This window comes from Eurosta solidaginis, chromosome 4, assembly GCF_040869045.1.
Source record: "Eurosta solidaginis isolate ZX-2024a chromosome 4, ASM4086904v1, whole genome shotgun sequence".
Taxonomy (NCBI): Eukaryota; Metazoa; Arthropoda; class Insecta; order Diptera; family Tephritidae; genus Eurosta; species Eurosta solidaginis.
Genome location: NC_090322.1, coordinates 249,569,320 through 249,591,084, shown reverse-complemented (window position 1 = coordinate 249,591,084; position 21,765 = coordinate 249,569,320). Strand labels below are relative to the sequence as shown.

Below are 21,765 nucleotides of genomic sequence, written 5' to 3'. Positions count from 1 at the left end.
TTCCTCTTAAACTTACTGTCCAGCAAATTAAGGATGTGTCGTTCTTTAATAATGGATATCATTTCAACAACATCCCTTTCTCTCCATATATTTCTTTTCTTTTTATTTTTCAAGAAATTTGTAATTTAATTAATTTGCAAATATACAAGTAAACCGCGAACTCAAAATCAGCTATTTTTCAATTCGCTTTAAATACTAGATGTGTTTATACGCTCTGTGCATGCGTCTGGAGATAATAACGACCGATTTTAAAACGAGTGTAAGTCAAAACACTTTGTACTTTTAAAGCGAATTGAAATTTAGTTTATGCATGCATTTTGAGTGAACCCGTATATATTCAAAGCGACTTATGCATGCGTATAAACATAGTAATTGACTCCTAGATTGTTTAACCTCTCCACGCACTCAAGGACTGTTGATGATTTAATCTCAACCGAAGATAATGCCTTGAGTTCAGCCTGACTGTCGCTGAGTATAGCGATTTTCTCGTTGGTATATCCCCGCTGTAAATTTATCTCTGCACACCGGCTTATGGCGACAACTTCGGCCTGGAAGATGCTCGGATACTTTCCGAGTGGTAGGGATATTTTGGTTCGGGGCCCGAAGATCCCCGCTCCTATGCCCTCCGGTGTCTTCGAGCCATCGGTGTACCATATTATAGCGTGTTCCTGGTGAAGCGCTTCAATCCTGGAGGTGTCCCACGTACATTTGTTCCCCAGCTCTATTTCGAAGCGCTTCTCAAACTTAATTATCTTCCTCGTGTCATCTCTGGGAAGTTGGATAAGTGGAATCTGCTCCTGCAGCTTCGCCATGCTCCGTGACTGTATTACTTTGCCTCTTCCACATCCCTCTTTAGCTATGTTTACTAAGGTACTCCTGGCTGCCTGATCAATTATTATATGTAGAGGCGTTAACTCAAGCAGCACTTCTATTGCTGCCGTCGGGCATGTTCGCATGGCTCCCGTAATGCAGACACACGCTAAGCGTTGAAACTTCGTGAGCGATTTTTGTACGGTCACCATGGTTGTTCTTGATGCCCACGCAACTGCTCCGTACACTATGATAGGTCTCACTATCATGGTGTACATCCATCTTAGGATCTTTGCGCTGCATCCCCAGGATCTTCCTGCAATACGTCTGCACACCATTATTGCTCTTGTGGCCTTTGATATGGTGTTGTCGACGTGTTTCTTCCATAAGAGCTTAGAGTCAAACGTGACTCCCAAGTATTTCACCTCAGACGTGTACTCCATCTGTACTCCATCCATTGTGATTTGCCTAATCCCTTCCAGTTTCCTTTTCCTGGTGAAGGGCACAATGGATGTCTTGTTAGGGTTGATGCTTAGCTTTACCTGTCGCAAAGAGTGCTCTCAAATTTTCCCCTTACAATGATAACAATATCATCCGCGTACCCCTGACATCGGATTCCGTTGTCTCAGAGCCTCTGTAGAAGTTCATCTACTACCAGGCTCCACAGCAGGGGTAACAGGACACCCCCTTGTGGACATCCTTTCGTTGTTTTAATCTCTACTGTACCGTCCCCACTTGAGGTTTCGGCAATCCTCGTACGCAATAAGGCGTTTATCCACATACGGATTGGACGCTGTATCTCTCTTCTCTCGAGTACCCGATTCACACTTTCGTGTGTCGTGTTGTCGAAAGCCCCCTCTATGTCCAAAAATGCGCATAGAGTTATCTCCCCGCACTCGAACGCACTTTGGATTTCTGTGGACAGCTGATACAGTGCAGTTTCTGTCGACCTGCCTGTTCTGTATGCATGCTGATCTTTATGTAGTGGCACTCTGTCGAGAGCCTTTGATCTAATCTCATGGTCTACAATCTTCTCCATTGCTTTGAGAGCAAAGGATGTCAGGCTTATAGGCCTAAAGGACTTAGGACTGAAGTAGTCCTTTTTAGCCACCTTAGGTATAAAGACCACTTTTGCTCTTCTCCACACCGTCGGGATGTATGCCAGTGCGAGGCTATCTCTCATAATCCTGACCAGGTGTGGAATCAATTCCTCGCCCTGCTGCAGAAAGGCTGGATATATACCATCCGCTCCCGGAGATTTGTAGCTCTGGAAAGACTTTACTGCCCACTTAACTGTGCCATCGTTGAAGAGATCTTTAGCGAGGTTCCAATCTGTGGGTGTTGGTCTCCATTCTCGAGCCTCCTCCGTTGAGGTATCCGAGGATGCGTCCGGGAAATGAGCTGCAAGCAGGGCACATGCTCTTTCTTCCTCAGTCCTTGAGTAGGTTCCATCAGGGAGCTTAATTGATAGTCGTGTCTCCCTTTGGTCCTTGGCTAGGGCTTTGTGGAGCCTTGCCGCCTCTGGAACCTCCGAAATGCCCTCGCAAAATTTCCTGAAGCTCTTTCTTTTAGCTTTTCTCATCTCTTTGTTATATGCTGTTGGATTCGCTGTGTATTACTCCCAGTTTCCCGTGCGCCTCGCTTGGTTGAAGAGTTTGCGCACGGTTTTCCTCATTTCCGAGAGTTTCCTCGACCACCAGGGGGTTTTATTTCCTGGGCCTTTGGATTCTCGACAGCTAGAGTTAAACGCTTCAGTAATGACACGGTTGAAGTTATTAACTCTTGTCTCTAATTCCATATAACTTGTTCCTCTGTTCCTAATATCTATATTAGAAAGATTTTCCTGTATTATGTTCCTGAACATGTCCCAGTTTGTGTTCCTGGGATTTCGCCTTGGCGGTCCTTCTATGGGTATAGACCCGATGACGAACTGGATAATAAGATGGTCCGACATTGAGGGTTCAGAGGAAACCCCCCATCCAGAGACCAGCTCATGAGCCAGATTGTTACCCACGGTTATGTCCAGGACTTCTTCTCTAGACCTAGTGATGAAGGTTGGTGAATTCCCAACGTTGTATATGCTTAGGTCATTACTAATAATAAATTCAAGAACGGACTCACCCCTCGAATTGGTGTCTGTACTGTTCCATACCTCGTGGTGCGCATTCGCGTCGCATCCCATGATCATCGGTAATTTTGCCCATCTGCAGTATTCCGTTAGTTTCTTCACACCCTCTGGAGGGACCTCGTAGTTGTCTCCCGCAAAGTAGGCCACTGCGAAGACGATGTTCGTTGACTCTCCTTGTATTACCATCGTCGCCTGAACTGCTACGAGGTCTTGACTCATAAACTCTGTAATGCAAAAATAGTTAATGGAGTTGTTAAGCACTACACACGCTCTTGGTCTTTCTTGAGAAAGATCCCAAATTACCTTATTATTTCTCTCTTTTAAGCCTCTCACCTGACCTTTGTACACCCAAGGTTCTTGGATGAGTGCTATGCCCAGATCTTCCGAGGCAAACCTGCGTGCTATTACTGCCGAAGCAGCTTTAGCATGGTGCAGGTTGATCTGGGCAACCTTTGTGTATGGGCCGGTCAGTGCTGAAGCCTTACAGGCTCGTCCTCATCGGACAGCCGCAGGTTTTCCTCTCCTCTGTCCTCCAACCCTAGGTCTTCTATGTTTAGACCTTCCAGCAGCTCCTCTGTTGACGGAGCTTGCGTAGGCTCTTTACCGGTGATTAACCCGGTTGTTGACCCTGTGGCTGACGAGACACTGGTTGGGCACTGGTTGGATGTTGCTGCCCTGGATGTTGTTGCTGCCTCCTCGCTTTGCTCCCCAGTGCTCTGGACTTGTCCTGGAACGTGGGGTTGTTCCACACTGGCTGGGGCTTTTTACTACCAAGGTCTGACCGGGACGAAGCTGAACCGGTAGTTCACCTTGAAGCTAGCTTCCTTTATTTTAATGAATGATGCCTCGTCAATTGCCATGTTTACCCGCAAGCCTCCCTCCTCTGCACTGCTGCTGATTATACGCCACATCCCAACATTTAAGAAGGTGTTCTGTGCCTTCAGCAGTTTAAGTGCGAATTCTTTGTCACTACTTCTGGGGAGATACATAGTGACGGTATGCGTCGGCGGTATATCATCCCCTTTCCTCGTAATAAGGGCAGGGCCTTCCCAACTATGCAGAGTTGGTGTGACTCTGGTCAGCCATTCGGCTGTTTCCTTATCCTTGCAGTCTACAAGGAGTAATCCTGGCCTAAAGTACACGCCGCAGAAAGCCAGAAATTGCTTTCCCCATCCCTTCGATACCTCGATCATTATCGTGTCTTGCAGCCGCGTCAGCTCTTCCTGGCTCAAGACCTCCGCCGGGTATTTCTTTGGAAGCATCGCCATCCGTATGCCCTTTAAGGCTTCCGAGTAGCCTTGCATTTTTGGCCTCCCCTGCGCAGTTGATGTACCAGGTGCTGGCAGCGGCGCATTCGCTCTTCTCGAGGTAGACGGTGTGGGGTAAGCTCTCTGTCCCCTGATCTGTGTTGCGTCCTCCCGTCGTGCTTGACCTCTTCTCCGGTTGTCAGCGGGAGCGCTTTGCTTCTCATTACGGCTTCTTTGTTGATGCCCGCGGTTATGTGACCCGCGGTGGTGCGATGCGTGCTCGCCTCTTGCCGTTTCCCTCTCACCCCGCCTTGATTTCCAGGCGGATGGGTTCTTCTTGCTCGATGCAGATATCTGATCTGAGATGCTCCCAAAAGTATGCAATTGTAATTGTGGAAGTGTCGCTCACAAATACATTCGCATATGAGAAGCTATACACGTGCATCTGTAGTTATAATTATATGGCAGTAACTAAGTAAATTCTGGAAGCGCCTAGAAGATGCAACGCGGAAATCACAGAGTATAAAATCACCAACGGTAGAGGCGCGAGAGATCAGTTGGATTTAAGACGCTATCTAGCGAGCAAAAGCAGTATTATCCGTTTCATTTAAGCAAGCTATTAGTTGCGAGTTATAAGTGTTATTGTGAAGTACTTTAATAAAGGCCATTTTGCATTATTAAATATTGGAGTTATTTATTCAACAGTTTAGTGCTTCGAACTTAGCAGAAGGTTGCAAATAAGAGGATTTGCAGTAAATTCGTTCCAATATGTATCCTCTTTGCTATATATGCTAATTAATCAATCAGTGAAAAGTTAAGCACGTGTAGATGCGAGGTTAGGTTAAACGTCTGAGTTATAGAACAAATAACATGAATTATAGGAAATATATCAAATATACATGGCAACTCTTTCCATGTAAGCTACAGCTGCGTGAAAAAATGTAAATAAATAAAAGAAACGAGTTCATGGTATTTATAAATTACCCTCCTCTTTTACAAAATGACTGAACCTGAAAAAAATTTGGAATTGGCAGCAAAACATTCTAAATACAGAATGCAAGGTAAAAAACTAGGTATTTACTTTACTAAAACTTAACTTTTATTGCCAAATAGCGGCTGCATTCCTCGGTTTAGTGGGTGGAGTATCTGCACTCTTTGGGTTTTCAAAAGCACTTGGAAAGGCAAAAGAATCGCAAAGCAAAATTTTAGAAAAAAGTGGACGTGAAGCATCTCTTTTACTCGAAGAAGGCTCTGCACTAGCCTTACGCGCATTAGGATGGGGTACTTTATATGCAGTTCTAGGTACGGGTGCGTTCTGCTATGGTGTTTGGAAACTATCAGGCGCTCAAAATGTAAGTAACTCAATGCCCGCATCTAACTAAAAATAATAAATTTTTATTCCAAATATAGATGGAGGAGTTTCGTACGAAAATGGGAAGCGGCTTGCCGAGAATTACGAAAGACACACCACCGACTAGTCGTACAGATTTTGAAACGCTTACAGACCTAATGAAATACTTAGCGTCGGGGTGTAGGGAATAAAAAAAAACTCCCTAATTTACATACATAAATACATATATCAGTACCTAGTTTTATTCAATTTATAAACATAAAAAATTTTAATTATAAGAAAAATCGTTAAGATACATATTTTAGTCGCGTACACATTCGGATGGAATTACATAAAACAATTAAATACCCATGCAGTTCAAAGTTTTCCTTAAAGGTCATTGTTTGCCAAATTTTTATTTATTAGTGCTGTTTGGCTAACGCATATACGATAATCGCATGCATTAATAAGATTTTGTTGAACATCTTGAAAATCAGGATAGTCTTTTTCTAAAAAGATATAAGCCTTCTGGCGAAAATCAATGGATTCACGTATAAATCTCCGGAGGTCAGGCGCTTTTTTCAAATATGCTCGGTTTTCTGCCGACAATATAGACGCGTCAACTTGTGGATGTGGCTTTGTTTTGAAGTCTTTCAGTTTTTGGAGAGATTCACGCCAAAGACTACCCCATTGTTTGATTTCCTCTCGTAGACGCTCCTCGTAACTATTAGTAAAACATTGAATGCAAAATAAAGTTTTTATAATAACAATAATTCATGGATTATATACCTTTTCACTTCGTGACTTTCTTTTTCTTCCAAACCTGAAAAGATTAATGGTGTAAGAAAAGGTCAAAATTTGCATGAGTACTACATATCTACCCACCGTCGTTCAATGTCAAGTTAAAAATGCTTCTGGTAGCGTTAGTTACTTTTTTATTAAACATTGATTCTTCCAGCTCCACAGTTGTCTCCGCTTCAGTATCAGTTATAACTATTTCTTCCATTATTGTATTAGTGAAAAAGTGAATATAATTGCAAGAAACACTGAAGGGATTCGAAAAGGCCGCTTCTTTTGATTGACAAATCAGCTGGTTCGAGATAAATATTTTATCTGCTCTCAGGTTTGTTCCATAACACATTGAGGGTTTTTATCATTAGATATCATCCGGTGGCAAAATCCTGAGCCAGATAAATAATTTTGCATGTAAATGCAACAACAACGATTTGAGCCAGATAAATCCAGATAGAAGTCTGGTTCAATTTGTGAGCCAGATAATTTGTTAATTACTTCTTTTTAGGTTGGCAACGCGGCCTTTAATATACCTACTTTTTCAAAAATAGATGTCGCTGCATAGCCTTTCGCCGTATGAATTAAATGAAAAACAGCGGCGACATCTGCCTATCACATTTCACGTGTGCGAAAATTTCACAAAATCTGCTTCTCAAGTATATCAATGATCCAGAGCATTCCCGTGAGAATTGAGCGTGAGCCGGAGCCACTGATGACATGATACGAAACTTTTATTCTCTCTCAATTCGTTTCCAGAAATGGGCCTTGAAGTTCATTCGATTGTAAACAAAAGTTAATTCGTTTCCAAGAACATCAGATGGCTACAGAGTTGCCTAAACTGCCCAAAAAAAACTCCAAGAAAACCGTTCGGTTTCATTATTTTCAAAAAAATCAGCAAGTAAGGTGATAAAAACTTATTAAAATTTATAGAAAAGGCAAAGTTTTGTAGAAATATTTTGTGGTAGATAAGTAAAATAATATATTTCGATTCCGTTGCTTTGCTTTGTTGCGCTGGCACCGCCATAAGATAACAATGAACGGCTAGCCCCTTTTTCACTTTGATGCCACCAAAATGGTTATGTACATACATATTTATATCCTCATACAATAAAAAACGCAAAAAATTTATAAGAAATTACGAAATTAGATTACTTGGTGAAGTATCTGCGTTGTCGTCCGCAAAAGGCTGTTAATTATACATGTTGCGTTAACCTATACGTATACCTACAATTTATCTCAGCTGTCAAAAGTGGAATGTTGCAACGCTCCACAAAAACCTGGCCTTTATGCATCCATTTACATCAATGCGAAGACTAAGATGCTGACTTTTTCTCCAATCGAAAGCTGCTATCAAAACCCGTTTCGTGTGCAGCCCTTCGATGAAAGGTGTTGTCACTGATAAATTTTACATGGGTGAAGAATAGTTATTTTTTCTTCGGATTTGTAATCCTAACAAAAATTCGAGTTTGTTGATATCCTATTTGACAATCTTGAGTAAGTTTTCGGTGAAAATTATAAATTAAACCTTTACCATGTAAAATACCCCAAAGTTATTCTGAAATGCCAAAATTTGATTTCGAGCATGATGGTATCTATGGCCAATATTATAAAAAATTCACATTTTCACGCGCTCTCAGAGAGCGAGAAGTTTCATAACATGTCATCAGTGGCCGGAGCTGTAAAACCACAGATGACATGATATGAAACTTCGCGCTCTCTGAGAGCGCGTGAAAATGTGCATTTTTTTTTAATATTGGCCATAGATACCATCATGCTCAAAATCAAATTCGGGCATTTCAGAATAACTTTGGGGTATTTTACATGGTAAAGGTTTAATTTATAATTTTCACCGAAAACTTACTCAAGATTGTAAAATGGGATATCAAAAAACTCGAATTTTTGTCAGGATTACAAATCCGGAGAAAAAATAACTATTTTTCACTCGTGGAAAATTTATCAGTGACAACACCTTTCATCGAAGGGCTACACACGAAACGTATTTTGATAGCAGCTTTCGATTGGAGAAAAAGTCAGCTTCTTAGTGTTCGCATTGATGTAAATAGATGCATAAAGGCCAGGTTTTTGTGGAGCGTTGCAACATTCCACTTTTGGCAGCTCAGATAAATTGTAGGTATACGTATAGGTTAACGCAACATGTATAATTAACAGCCTTTTGCGGACGACAACGCAGATTTTTCACGAAGTGATCTAATTTCGTAATTTCTTATAAATTTTTTGCGTTTTTTATTGTATGTGGATATACATATGTATGTACATAACCATTTTGGTCGCATCAAAGTGAAAAAGGGGCTAGCCGTTCATTGTTATGTTATGGCGGTGCCAGCGCAACAAAGCAAAGCAACGCAATCGAAATATATTATTTCATATTTTTTCACTTATCTACCACAAAATATTTCTACAAAACTTTGCCTTTTTTATATATTTTAATAAGTTTTTATCACCTTACTTGCTGATTTTTTTGAAAATAATGAAACCGAACGCATTTCTTGGAGTTTTTTTTTTTTTGGTAGGTTAGGCAACTCTATAGCCATATGATGGTCTTGGAAACGAATGCACTTTTGTTTACAATCAAAAGAACTTCAAGACCCATTCTTGGAAACGAATGAACTTTTGTTTACAATCAAAAGAACTTCAAGACCCATTCCTGGAAACGAATGGAGAGAGAATAAAAGTTTCATATCATGTCATCAGTGGTAAAACTCACTGAAAGACGGCAAATGATATGCTCCTTCGCTAAACACAGCTGTCAAAACCATAGATTAGATTGATACGTATCTTTTGTCTACGCTCTCATATTTTCGCTCTCACGAGAGATTTATCTTATAGTTGTTGCTGGCATGGCGGAACGATACAAGGTGGCAGCATGGTGACATATCTACAAAAATAAATAAAAATCCCATGTACTTTGTTTTTGTAAATTCGATGGACAAATGTCAAAATCGTACTGCGCCGGGTGTTGATGTATCAAATCAAATAAAAAAGATTATAATCAGCTGTTTCATGCTGCCACCTTGTATCGTTCCGCCATGGTTGCTGGCAATAACTACAGATAAATCCCTCGCGTCAGCTGAAGCGGGTGCCAGAACAAAAAATGTGCCAACCAAAATTTTGGTAAACTTTAGTTTGACCTTCAACTGTAGAATAGCGTTCAAAAATTATGGGAAAAAGGATAAAAATACTTGTTTTAGTGTAAATATTATTAGTTCGAAGGCGGAGGGTAAATATTGTTTCCCATTCAAAAGTTATAACTAAAAACAGGTTTTGTAAATATGAACTCCCGATGCACCAGTCCATTTTGATCACAGAACCTGGAACGCCAGACATGTGGGATAAGTGCTATCCAATAATGATGTTAACTTTTATATCAAAGGTCCGGTTTACTGAAATTTCAAAAGAATATATGGTTTTCACTGCGAGTTAAATGCGTTACAATATTTGACTAATTAATTTAATCGAAATGTTAGTTTTACTTAGATTTGTTTATATTTAACTCTAACTAGTCGTATTATTGTAAAATAAGTTTAAAGAAATAAATATTTTACGACTATCATTTTATTAAATGATGGAAACTATAATCGCCGAAATGTATGTCAAAAATCCCCAATTTCAGATCTATTCATTTTTGTTTGGAGTGGCATCATTGATAAAAGTTATAAAAAATGTGCATTTTGACAGCGCTCTCTCGAAATAAAGAGTTGCAAATCCATTATCTATGGCATGGCGCAACGATACAAGGTGGCAGCATGGGACAGCTGATTATAAACTTTTTTATTTGATTTGATATATCAACTTCCGGCGCAGTACGATTTTGACATTTGTCCATCGTATTTACAAAAACAAAGTACATGCAATTTTTATTTATGTTTGTAGGTATGTCACCATGCTGCCACCTTGTATCGTTCCGCCATGATCTATGGTCAAAACGAGAAAAAAGTTTTCGCAACGTCTGATCCTGGTTTATCTGCGCAGTTTTGCAATTGGCCATAATTGCTTTTGTTTTCATAAGAAACTTTGCTAAATTAATAAATATGTAAAAACTAAGCGTCCGAGATAGCTAGAGCACATTTACTGTGATTAGAAAAGTTCTCCACCAAAACAAAACTCATTGCTGGAGTCAGGTGGATAATGGAAGATTAGCGCAAAACTCTTGAGTTGTCAATAGTCAGAAGAGAAGAAAAATTTGAGCTGTACAGCGCAAGCAAAATTTGCGACGTAATATTTTCAAAACATAAAGAAGCAATAAAAATTGTGGAATTGCTACAAAGTAATTGATTTATATAAGTTGTCTCAGGTTCAAGTGCGTTACATTTGTGGAAACATGATAGCAAATTTGTGCACAATAAAATAGAAAAAACAAAACGTACCATATTCAAATTACAAATAATGGAAAAAATAAGTGTACATACATATATGCTTTTAGTTAATATAGAGTACATACCCACACAAATGTGGAGAGCAGGGGAATTATTGAGTTGGGGATAGAGTAAACATTAAATTGGAATTTAAACAAATAACCCGGCTGGTTCATTCAGTGAGTAATCAAATATTTGGTATACACGTCCGCTGCCGACGTGTTAGCACCTATAAAAATAAGATAATTTGTTAGTGGAAAGTTTGTAATTGACCGCTAGCTGCAACTGCATCGGTACATATGTTTGCTTTTCTACCAATTAACGCCAGCTCGCGCTAATTAATATTCTTAAACTTTCCCAATACTTGATTTTATTACAAAATCATCAACTGAGCAAAAAACAATAAAGCTGGAGAAGTGGAAAAGAACACGGAGTTCAACGAAGAGAATGGATCGTCATAGCAAAGGCAATGCGAACGGTGGGAGTGGCGGTGGCACGCCGGAGAGACCATCAATTTTGGAAGGTAATTTGTTTCTTTAATAATTTGGATTCATTTAAGTTCACTCCACTAGCTCTATGTAAATATGTAAATTTCTCGTAATTTGAAATAACAAACATCTTTAGAAATAAGGGGTGTTGGCAGTTATCGCGGCTCATCACTTAATATATTGTAACGAATTTACTGCATTTCCCCTTATTTGTAATCTTCTGCTAACGTTCGTATCGCTAAACTGTTGAATAAATAACTCCAATATTGAATAATAGAAAAATGGGCTTTATTAAAGTACTTACAATAACACTTATACTTTGCAACTAAAATAAATAAATAAATGTAAGGCGCGATAACCTCCGAAGAGATCTAAGGCCGAGCATCTCTTCCAATTTGCGTCGTGCTCCTCCTGATTTTCCCTACAAGTTGGCCGGATGGGACCTACCTGTTTTAAGCCGACTCCGAACGGCATCTGCAAGGCAGATGGGTTTTCACTGAGAGCTTTTCATGACATAAATACACCCGGAGCGCTTCCCAAACACTGCCTAGGGGCGACCCCGCTTAGAAAAATTTTATTCTAATTTAAAAGCCTTATTTCTAAAATTTTGATGTTGCTTTGCCCGGGGTGCGAACCCAGGGCATACGGTGTGGTAGGCGGAGCACGCTACCTTCAAACCACGGTGGCCGCCAACTTTGCCACTTTGCAACTAGCTTGCTTAATAACCAAACTGACTGATAGCTTAAATGAAACTGATTTTTCGCCTCCACTGTTGTCGCCCTTTTATACTGTCCGACCTGCTCGTTGCATATTTCTAGGCTTTTCTAATTCCAGAACTTACTAGTTAGTTATAAATTTCTCAGCTACAACTACAGATGTATAATTTTTATAGCTTCTCTCATACCTCATGCGCTTGTATGTGTGAGCGACACTTCCCCAATCATAATTGCATACCTTTAGGAGCATTTCAGATAAGATATCTGCATGTGCTTGTGCGTTGCTTCTCAGCTGCGTATACGTACATATGTGTAGACCAGGACCATTCATTTCATAGCACAATTGTGCCCTCTCAATTCACACGCATATGATTCGCTCTGTCGTCCTTAATTGAGTTAGTCGTCGCTTGGCACTTGGCGTAGCAATATCAGTGGTGGGTATCGACAGATCGGTATCAAAATATGTATGAAAAATTGTGCGCGATACACATACTTGTTGTTAGTTCGTTGCTTGCTAGTAAGCGACTAAATGAAAAATCAATTCACCCGCACGATCATCGCGACGATTGCGCTCTCACTAATACATATTCACTTTCAGTTTTGAATGGCCCTGGTGTAGACTATCAGGTCCTGCTGTGACGAAAGGCTACTACAGTATCCAGGTGGAAGTTAAGCAAGAGTGACTCACGTCTACTCAGGGAGATTGCTTTTCTCTTTTGCGACTTAAGGGTATTTATCCAGGCATGCTTAACCAACGAACCGATATCATTTCGTTACGATAATTAACGTTAATAAACGAAACAAAGTCATTTCGTTTCGTTTATTAACGTTAAGAACGTCAAATTAACAAAATGATTTCGTTTCGTTTTCTGCCATATCAAAACGAAATCAAATCGTTTATGTTGACTATTAATTTCAAACTATGCTGGCAAAGCTGATTGATGGCGGAGTCATTAAAGGTGAAAGCATTAGCCAAGCTGATTGCAACTTTTCTCATGAATTTTGACAGTACGAACATTTCTCAGAGTATTTTTGACATTACCACCAACGAATTACACAAACAAATTACATGGAGTTTGTGTGTGTATGTGCGCTCGTTGTTACCACCTTACGGCTTCACCATGGCTATAGCATTGCCAGCACAATTCAAACATAAAGTATCACGTTTTTGTTAGCGTTTTTAACGTTAACGAAAGCTTTTCGTTTCGGTTAAAAACGAGATACAATTTATCTCGATAATTTCTTTATCGATAATATTTCGAAGTGTTTCAACGGAAACGGTGGAAATTTTTTGATAAACGATTAGCTTAACGTTAAGGTGCATCCCTGTATTTATCTTTAAGAACGGGGTTCGTTGTGCAATAGAGGTGCCACGCCGGTTTTTTTGATATCACTGAGGACCGTTTTGTGTTCTTGTTCTACATACGGCTGAGTTCTCATGTGTCGTATTTCCTCATAATGGTTGCGGATATGATTTCTTTAGTCCCTGGGAACCGGGGCCCCTTCAATCAGATGTCTGTTGGGATGCCCACCTTTCTGGATATTCAACAGAAACTGCTTGGTCAGCATTTCATGGAGAGTACTCTTGCCTATATTTTCTTCCAGTGAGAAACCTTAAGGCTTGGCGACCATATCGGGGCAGATGCCTGCCGACCAGACAGATAATTTGCCGTACACTTTTTGAGACTAGGAGGAAGAAGGGAACCTTCAAAGTCTTGTAGTAACGTGCCGGGGTTCACTGTATGAAAAGCTTTTAAAAAATCTAGCGCTACGAGTACTGTTCAGTGGTGGGGTTTTTGATTCAATGCGCAATTTATCTGTAGTTTTTAAAAGCCATGCTGTTCATTGCCAACACGCAAGTTTGAAATAAGGAAGCAGAATGGCTTCAGATGGTTTAGCATGATCAATTGCATCTACAACCTCATTAGCGGTGATAGTAATAGGGGTCGCGCGGTGTTTATGCTTGTGTGCGTGCCTGTTAGCCCGTTGTTGTTGTTGTGGCGCTAAGGATACTTCCCGAAGGCCTAGGCGACGTTGATGGTCCTTTATCGACGTTGATGGTCCTTTGCCGGATGCCAAGCACCATAAAGGTACTAGCCCGACCTTCTCGGGAACGATTTGGTATGACCACGTGAAACCTTTTAGGCCCTACCGCCCTCCCACCCTTCATCGATCAACAGGATTCGCCACGGGTAGGTGAGGTTGACAATTAGGTTGGAGAAGCTATATATTGCACTGGCAACCCCTTGAGAGGGTTGCGCCACACAACCCCTTGAATCAATTAGGTATTTTAGTCGCCTCTTACGACAGGTATACCTACCGCGGGTATATTCTAAGCCCCCTAACCAGCTGGGATCTGTTGGCTTGTCTAGATTTGTCAACCATGGAATGCATTACGTGCTGTTGGCAAAAAGCGCTCGGGCATTTCTTCGCATCGAACAGCACTTTATCGCCATTGCTATGGATATTTTGTCGTTGTGCTTAGTCGGGTTTGAAATCGCCTAGAATAATGCGATTTTCCCCAGTGATGTTGATAATTTCTAAATTTTGCCTGGCTGGACAGATATGCCTTGAAGTCTCAGGAAGCTGTCCCTACGGCCGACGTCGGAATCGAATGTATTTATTACACTGAGCGGTGGGTGACAAATGCGAGTCCGCCTCCATTTCCGCTCCCGCGATCTTTTCTATGGACTTTGTACCCAGAGCAGGTCTGCAAAGCAGATCTTGCCGTGAATTTTTTCTGTTGGATTGTAGCAATACGGATGCTTCATAAAATCGGCTATCTTCATGATCTTCCCAGATAACCAATTACAGTTTAACTGCAATATTGTGAAGTTCAATAGGGAAGACGTCGTCACTCTGGAGGTAATGACGGGTGACTGCGCCTGATTGAGGGAGGCTAGAATGCAAGTGCTTCGGGGGCCCTGGGACTATACGTCCTTGTATAAGCATGGGTGTATCCGGTGTAGTTGGGTTTGCGGTCTGGCAACATGGCGCGATGAAAGCCGTCGGGGAATTGCCGTCGCTGAGACCCCAACATCTAGGAAAGTGGCATCGTGTAAGGCAGGAGCTGCATTGGGAAGATGCCGTTTCCCTGACATACTCGTGTACTAGTGCCGGAAAGAGGAGGAGAGGACGGAGACAGGGGCTGGCCCCGGATTGGGTTCAATACCTCCCCGGAGAAGGAGAATATGGAGCAGTCCCGCTGCAAGGGTCTGCTGGGAGGATGGCATTTTGTGGTAGGGACGCAACAAATTAAATGGGTTACACTGAAATGACAAAACCAGAGTCGTTCCGGTACATAGAACCGGCTGGCATGAGAAGCAGATAAATAAATAAAACTCCCTCTTCGGGTCCAGCCTGACACTATATTCTGTAGTTATTTAGTAGTCCCTGTTATTGTTGTTGTTGTTGTAGCAATGCTCGCCCCACCTAATAGCCGCGACCGATCACAAATTGTCATCAATATCCTCTAACGGGAGTCCAAGGAAACTTGCCGTTTCAACAGGGGTGGACCATAAGGAAAGGGGTGTTAGAGGCGTTGGTTCCACATTACAATTAAAGAGATGGTTGGTGTCATGTGGGGACACATTGCAAGCAGGGCATACATTTTGTATGTCGGGGTTGATTCTGGATAGGTAAGAGTTTAACCTGTTACAGTATCCAGAACGAAGTTGAGCAAGAGTGACACGCGTTTCCCTGGGGAGTATGCGTTCCTCTTCTGCGAGTTCTGTTATTGCTAAATATTTGCTCTTCATGCAAGACTCGAGACACAAAAACATATTATTGTGGGCAAAACCGCCACGGGCTGTTTTCTTATGTCCCCAGAACACCATCTACATAATGAGGCGAGAATACTCCCCATCAGAAATGAGATGCTAACCAAACAGTTCCTGTTGAATACCCAGAAACCTGGGCATCCCAACTGACATCTGATTAATGAGCCAACACCGCCTAGGGGCTTAAGAAGTCATCTCCGAAAGCATTATGAGGAAATACGGCACCTGAGAACTCAGCCGTATGAAGCAAAAAACACAGGCAGGTCCTCAGTGAACTCCACAAACAGACGTCGTACCTTTATGCCACGAATTGCCCGGTGAATCCAGTACTCAAAGAACAGTACCGAAAACTTGCGCAAGAGGAACGCATACTCCCCAGGGAAACGCGAGTCACTCTAGCTCAACTTCGTTCTGGATACTGTAACAGGTTAAACTCTTTCCTATCCAGAATCAACCCCGATATAAAAAATGTATGCCCCGCTTGCAATGTGTCCGCACATGACACTAACCATCTCTTTAATTGTAATGTGGAACCAACGCCTCTAACACCCCTTTCATTATGGTCCACCCCTGTTGGAACAGCAAGTTTCCTTGGACTCCCGTTAGAGGATATTGATGACAATTTGTGATCGGTCGCACCTATTAGGTGGGGCGAAGCAATGCTAAACAACAACAACAACATTGTGGGCAAAACCCAGAGGATGACTCATAAAACCCATTCACCATTATTTGAACGTTATGTTGTTTTTCAGTACGCTCAGCTTGTTTTTTCGTTCACACGCCACATTAAAACTTTATCTCATATTGCACATGCAAACAAATCTAAACTGTATGGAATATGTATGCAAAAGCATGTACGTAAATTACTAAATGGCATATGTTACATTTTACTAACTTCGGATTGGAATCAAGTAATATATTATAAAATAAGGCGTAAGTACATCTAGAAAACCAATGCTTTTACTATATCAATAAGACCTCGCTCAGTTTCATAACAGTTTTAGATTTTAAGTCTGATTTTGATTTCAATTTCAAACTTCAAGCTCAAAGCACATTTATTGCTTTGTAAGATTTCGGAATTCGTATCCGACTGAAGAATTGATCATTATTTGCACATTGACTTTGGTTAATCGGCACGGGCTTCGGGTTTGATGCCATTTGTATGTAGTATGGGTTTTGGTATGAATCTTGCCTTCAATTTTTGTTTTGGTCCGATTCCGACCTCGGTTTTGATCCATGTTTGGCGTCAGTTTCCGTTACAGTTTCGGCTCCGCATTCTTTATTTTATTATTTATTTATTTTATCTACGGGACACAGTCCTCACAGATATGTAACTTATTAAAATAACAATAAGAATAAATAATAACAAAATAAAGCACAATAAAATTATATAATTACAAAAAAGTTTTTTCAATGTTTATTGGAGTCCTGCAAAAAAGTGGTTAATGCATTTCAAAGTTTGATCTGCAAGTAGTTATGTGCAGTAGTTGAAAAAGTCTAGACAGTCTGTCTGGAACATTAAACTGAATTTCGCTTTCAACAGCGGTAAAGTTTTGGCTCCGGTTTCGGTGCGGGTTCGGGTTCAGGCTCGGTCCGGTATCGGTTTTGTTTTTGGCTCCTCATTCGATTCCCGATTCCAGTTGCGGTTGCAGTTTTGGATTTGATTTTCGATGCTGTTTGGTTGTGGTTCTACTTTCGGCACGAGCTCCGTTTCATTTCCTTTTATCTGCCCTACTTTTCCTTCCCTCTGGGCTGGGGTTGTTTTAACCGAAAAAAAAACTGTCCAAACTGTTGCATATATAGTATGTCCTTTGGCGGATTGAATGCGGTAAGCTCTGGTACGATACGCTGGGGCTAAGGCCGAGCTTCTATTCCAATTTGTTATGTACTACAAAATGGTGGGATCTACATATTGACTGCTGAGTGCATAATCAAGCTATCCCGGCTGACGTTGCAAAAATGTCCTCTCTCAGAAAACCTTTGAAAACGCTTTATTTTAGAATTTGTTTGAAGAAGACTCTACCTCAGAGTTTGTTAGAAAAATGCGCTATATGAGCAAAAAATTAATACATATTGACTTGACAAAAGAATTTCTTAAATTTATAATACCATAAGAGGTATCCATAACCCTGTTATGGCTCGATATTTAATATAAGTCACTCAAAATATCAGCCAAACTCATGTCTGGAGCAGAGATATCAAATGAAATATTCCCGATTTTTCCAGCTTACGACCGTTTTCGGTTTTCACAATCTCAGATTGTAGCGATAAAGATAATACGTAGGTTTTGGAGACTGTTGTAGATGATGATGGTCCTTTGCCGGATATTGATCCGGTTCGTTCCGGAACTTAGCATCCGATAATATCTTGAACGATTTGATGTGACCATGTCGTACCTTCATGGTCTGTGGATTTTAGCCGCCCCTTACGCTACTGTTACAACAACAACAACGGGCATGCCTACTGCGGGAATATTCTAAAATCCTTAACCCGCTGGTTTAACTATCACCGGCTATTGCTGCCTGCATATTATTTGTTAGATCATCGAACGAGCCGTGATACAAAAGTTCTATAATCCGTTTTGTAGAACCCTCGCCTTTTACTAGTTTGGCTATTTGCACGCAATTTATTTGTTGTCACACAATTGCCGGTTGGTCGCGCATTGTAATTTCGCACTTTTCTTTCATACATATTTTCACCAGCTTTTCCGCCATATTCATGTTAAGCGCATATTGTCTTTTTAACTTGCCCACTGATAGGTTTTTATTGATCCACTAACATGCCGCAATTTAAAAAAGCTATAATAAGCACATATACTGTTGTATCTATACACATTATCACGTATCAATTTGACATCCTATTTTGGTATTGATGATAAACATCATTGCCTTTTCTGCACTGAAAGAAAAATACTGGTAAAATCAACCGTAATACGGGTCAATCCAACCGAAATTTAGTGTCAATTGTTATCCATCGCAACAAGATGTTGAATCAACTGCGCAGAAATCGTTGATTCGTAATTGACCGTATTAGTAGTCAAATAAATAAAAAAAATTGCGAGGATAGGCGGTTTTATTTACTTTGACTTGACAGGCTGCACGACCAGCGCGAATTTTGTAATTAAAATTGAAGTAACTTCCCGATAAGCTACAAGCTTGAAACTTGGAATATAGTTCAGAACCCGATGACAATGCAATAATAAAAAAAATCGCCGCTAGGTGGCGCAAGGATCGAGATATTCACAAAAATCGTATTAGTGGTCCGATTTCGCTCATATTTGGAACACATAATTTATTTTATTTATTTATTTTATTTATTTATTTCAAAGTAAATCTAGGACAAATTAAAATATCCTTACAGACTATTTACAAATTATTAGCTTAAATATTATCTACCATATAAGTCATTTAGTATAAGTTTAAACTTTGATTTATTTACTGAAAAATCAATTTCCCTGGCATTAGTAAGAAGATTGAATTCCTTCAATGCCCTAGCTATAGGCGAATTAGCGACATATGTCGTTCTGGCCCTATCCAATAAAAAAATATCATGATTTCGAAGTGTTCTAGATGGTATATTGAAGCGAATACGCTCCAAAAGAAACGGTGAGTCAATCGTGCCCCCTATCAAATCATAAATAAATATCAGCGCTAAAATAGATCTTCTACTATCCAGAGGCTTTAGTCTTATAAGTAGACATCTAGAGTAGTAAGATGGTAAAGGATCCTGAAAACGTAATGACCGGAGCCCAAAACGCAAAAATTTTTTCTGGATCATTTCAAGTCGCTGTATATGACAAGCGTGGTATGGTCTCCAAACGAAGGAAGCATATTCCAGTTTAGACCGTACAAGCGATGTATATAGTAGCTTTAACGTATAGGGATCATAATACATACAAGAATAGAAAGCGACCTATGATAAAAATCGCCGCTAGGTGGCGCAAGGATCAATATACTCACAAAAATCGTATTTTTGGTCCGATTTCACTCATATTTGGAACACATAATACATACAAAAATAGAAAGCGACCTATGAAAAAAATCGCCGCTAGGTGGCGCATGGATCGAGATATTCACAAAAATCGTATTTGTGGTCCGATTTGGCTCATATTGGGAACACATAATACATATTTACATGAATAGAAAGCGACCTATGAAATAAAATAAATAAAAAAATTTTTATTATTATTATTATAAAATTTTTTTTTTAATATTTTATTTTCACGCGCAAACAAAACGTATACGCGTGTAAAAAAAAAAACCACTTAAATTTTTTTATTTTTTTTTATTTTTTATATTTGTGTACGCACATTTGATATAAAATGTTTCCATTTTCAAAAATCAGACAAATAAGTACATATGTACGTACATTAAATATGCTGGCACACATTGAACATTATACACTTTATTACTTTGTTTTATTAAACGCGCTTTCACAAAATTTTATTTTTTATAATTTATTTTATTTATAGTTTTGAACTTCGCCGCGCGTCACTTCACTTTTCAAATAGAAATGTAATAAGTGCAAAGTAGAGGGCACAGTGACCGTAAAATTCTCTTTGAAATTTGCTCATGGATCGACTGTTTTTCGCTGTTGAAATGACCAGTGAGATCAGTTGTGTTAACAGAAAAATCAGTTAGATTGATTAGGAATCTGTCAATTTTACAAAATTTTGTTAAATTAAGAGCGACAATTTCTCTTCTGTTGAAATGACTAAACTAATTTGTTCGCTTGGCAAAGAACTCGGTCGGATTAACCATAATTCGATCAATTTCACCGAATCTCCGTTAAGTCAAAACAACAGAATCAATTTGTTGATTTTACTAGCACCATTTCTTTCAGTGTGAGTTGACAAGTTGCGTGTAAGGAGGGCACATCTTTGGAAATTATGTACCTGAAAATTTGTTCAAAATTGTATTACTTATTTATTACAGCTTAATTAAGCCCAGCTTATATCTATTTACAATGTATTTATATAATTATCTTAACTAGACTAACGTATTCAAACCTAGTTATATCTATGAACTGCTGAACTGTGGTAGACCTCCGAATCATGAATGACCTTAGCCTGTAAATATGGTTGTCAGATTTTCAGAGAGATATCAGAACTGTATATTAAAATTAGTTTCAAGAACGTCCTAACTCAGAATTTTTTCCAAAAACACCATGTTAATTGATTGAAAAACACCTTTTCATAATATGTTTCAAAAAACGCGTACAGTTATAAGTGGTATTAAAAGACATACAATTTTATTCTGATGGTAATGATATTTAACAGAAACTTCTGCAACTGAAATACTTAGGTATTTCTTTTTTTAACTATGAAGAACCTCATTATAGTAGACTGGGTTGCTCCCCATACAAAAACGAAGTTGCCTTTAATTCAAAGCTTATGTTAAATTGTATTTTTGTTGTAACTTGGTTAACTGACATCCGAGTTTTAAAATTGATATGCCATTATTTTTGCTTTGATAAGCTGTATAATTCCTTTTAGTGCCCATTTCAGATCTACAATTCGTTTTTTCATGGTATGCTGAAAATAAAATCCCATTTTAAGGGACTACAACTGTTTTGGCAGATAAAGCTACACGGTTGAAAGTTTGAGCCTAAATCTGAAACTTGTTTGTACTACATATGTAAATGACCAAACCAATTTTGGTTTCAAATATAAATTATACTGGTCTTTCTGAAAATGGATGTACAGAATTGGTTTTCAAATTGAAACTAGAGAAATCTTAACTAGCAGTTAAAAAAAATCCAGTGGGCGGTGACCTGCTTCGTACGGATTCTAGTAGCTTGGTCTGCCTAATCAGCTATAACGTCTGTGTTACAAAACATATTATAACACTTTATATGTATAACAAAATGTTTCGAAAAAGTATCAATGACTTGCAGCATTTCTCACAAATAAAACTTTTTATTTTTAAATTTTCAGTATCAAGTTTCTTGTTTTAAAACCAGACGTTTATATAAGTTTCTATTTCTTGACTTTTGAAGCAATTTTTTTTGTTTTATCGGCCTATTGATAAAGGGTTGAAGGTTCGGTTCGAGCTCTAGGCCAGAACAATATTATTTTTCTTTTTTTTAATAGTAAGTAGTTAC

The 21,765-nt window shown here is 39.5% G+C and overlaps 3 protein-coding genes across 3 annotated transcripts in view; 2 read left to right on the top strand and 1 right to left on the bottom strand.

Moving 5' to 3' along the window:
* The first annotated feature begins 5,107 nt into the window (after positions 1 to 5,107).
* Positions 5,108 to 5,891, top strand: LOC137249368 (transmembrane protein 242). Its single transcript, XM_067780761.1, has 3 exons — positions 5,108 to 5,246; positions 5,299 to 5,537; positions 5,596 to 5,891. Exons 1-3 carry the CDS (start codon positions 5,186 to 5,188, stop codon positions 5,725 to 5,727), a joined length of 432 nt encoding a protein of 143 aa, XP_067636862.1. The 5' UTR covers positions 5,108 to 5,185; the 3' UTR covers positions 5,728 to 5,891.
* LOC137249367 (uncharacterized) lies at positions 5,743 to 6,923 on the bottom strand. The gene is made up of 3 exons (XM_067780760.1): positions 6,401 to 6,923; positions 6,305 to 6,338; positions 5,743 to 6,239 (listed from the first exon to the last, which is right to left on the bottom strand). Exons 1-3 carry the CDS (start codon positions 6,654 to 6,656, stop codon positions 5,906 to 5,908), a joined length of 624 nt encoding a protein of 207 aa, XP_067636861.1. The 5' UTR covers positions 6,657 to 6,923; the 3' UTR covers positions 5,743 to 5,905.
* A 3,320-nt stretch (positions 6,924 to 10,243) lies between these two features.
* The window catches only part of c11.1 (maestro heat like repeat family protein c11.1), a 99,804-nt gene continuing 88,282 nt past the window's right edge, over positions 10,244 to 21,765 (top strand). Inside the window, exon 1 of the mRNA XM_067785596.1 lies at positions 10,244 to 11,203. Within this exon, the coding sequence (XP_067641697.1) occupies positions 11,128 to 11,203 (76 nt within the window). The 5' untranslated portion in view covers positions 10,244 to 11,127. The remainder of the gene's footprint in view (positions 11,204 to 21,765) is intronic.

Excerpts from the sequence above, each read along its gene's own strand:
- LOC137249368 (XM_067780761.1), top strand. The coding sequence starts at position 5,186 with ATGACTGAACCTGAAAAAAATTTGGAATTGGCAGCAAAACATTCTAAA. Across the intron at positions 5,247-5,298 it reads TTCTAAATACAGAATGCAAG|CGGCTGCATTCCTCGGTTTA; the intron begins GTAAAAAACTAG and ends ATTGCCAAATAG. Across the intron at positions 5,538-5,595 it reads AACTATCAGGCGCTCAAAAT|ATGGAGGAGTTTCGTACGAA; the intron begins GTAAGTAACTCA and ends TTCCAAATATAG.
- LOC137249367 (XM_067780760.1), bottom strand. The coding sequence starts at position 6,656 with ATGTGTTATGGAACAAACCTGAGAGCAGATAAAATATTTATCTCGAAC. Across the intron at positions 6,339-6,400 it reads TAACTTGACATTGAACGACG|GTTTGGAAGAAAAAGAAAGT; the intron begins GTGGGTAGATAT and ends TAATCTTTTCAG. Across the intron at positions 6,240-6,304 it reads GAAAGTCACGAAGTGAAAAG|TTACGAGGAGCGTCTACGAG; the intron begins GTATATAATCCA and ends TTTTACTAATAG.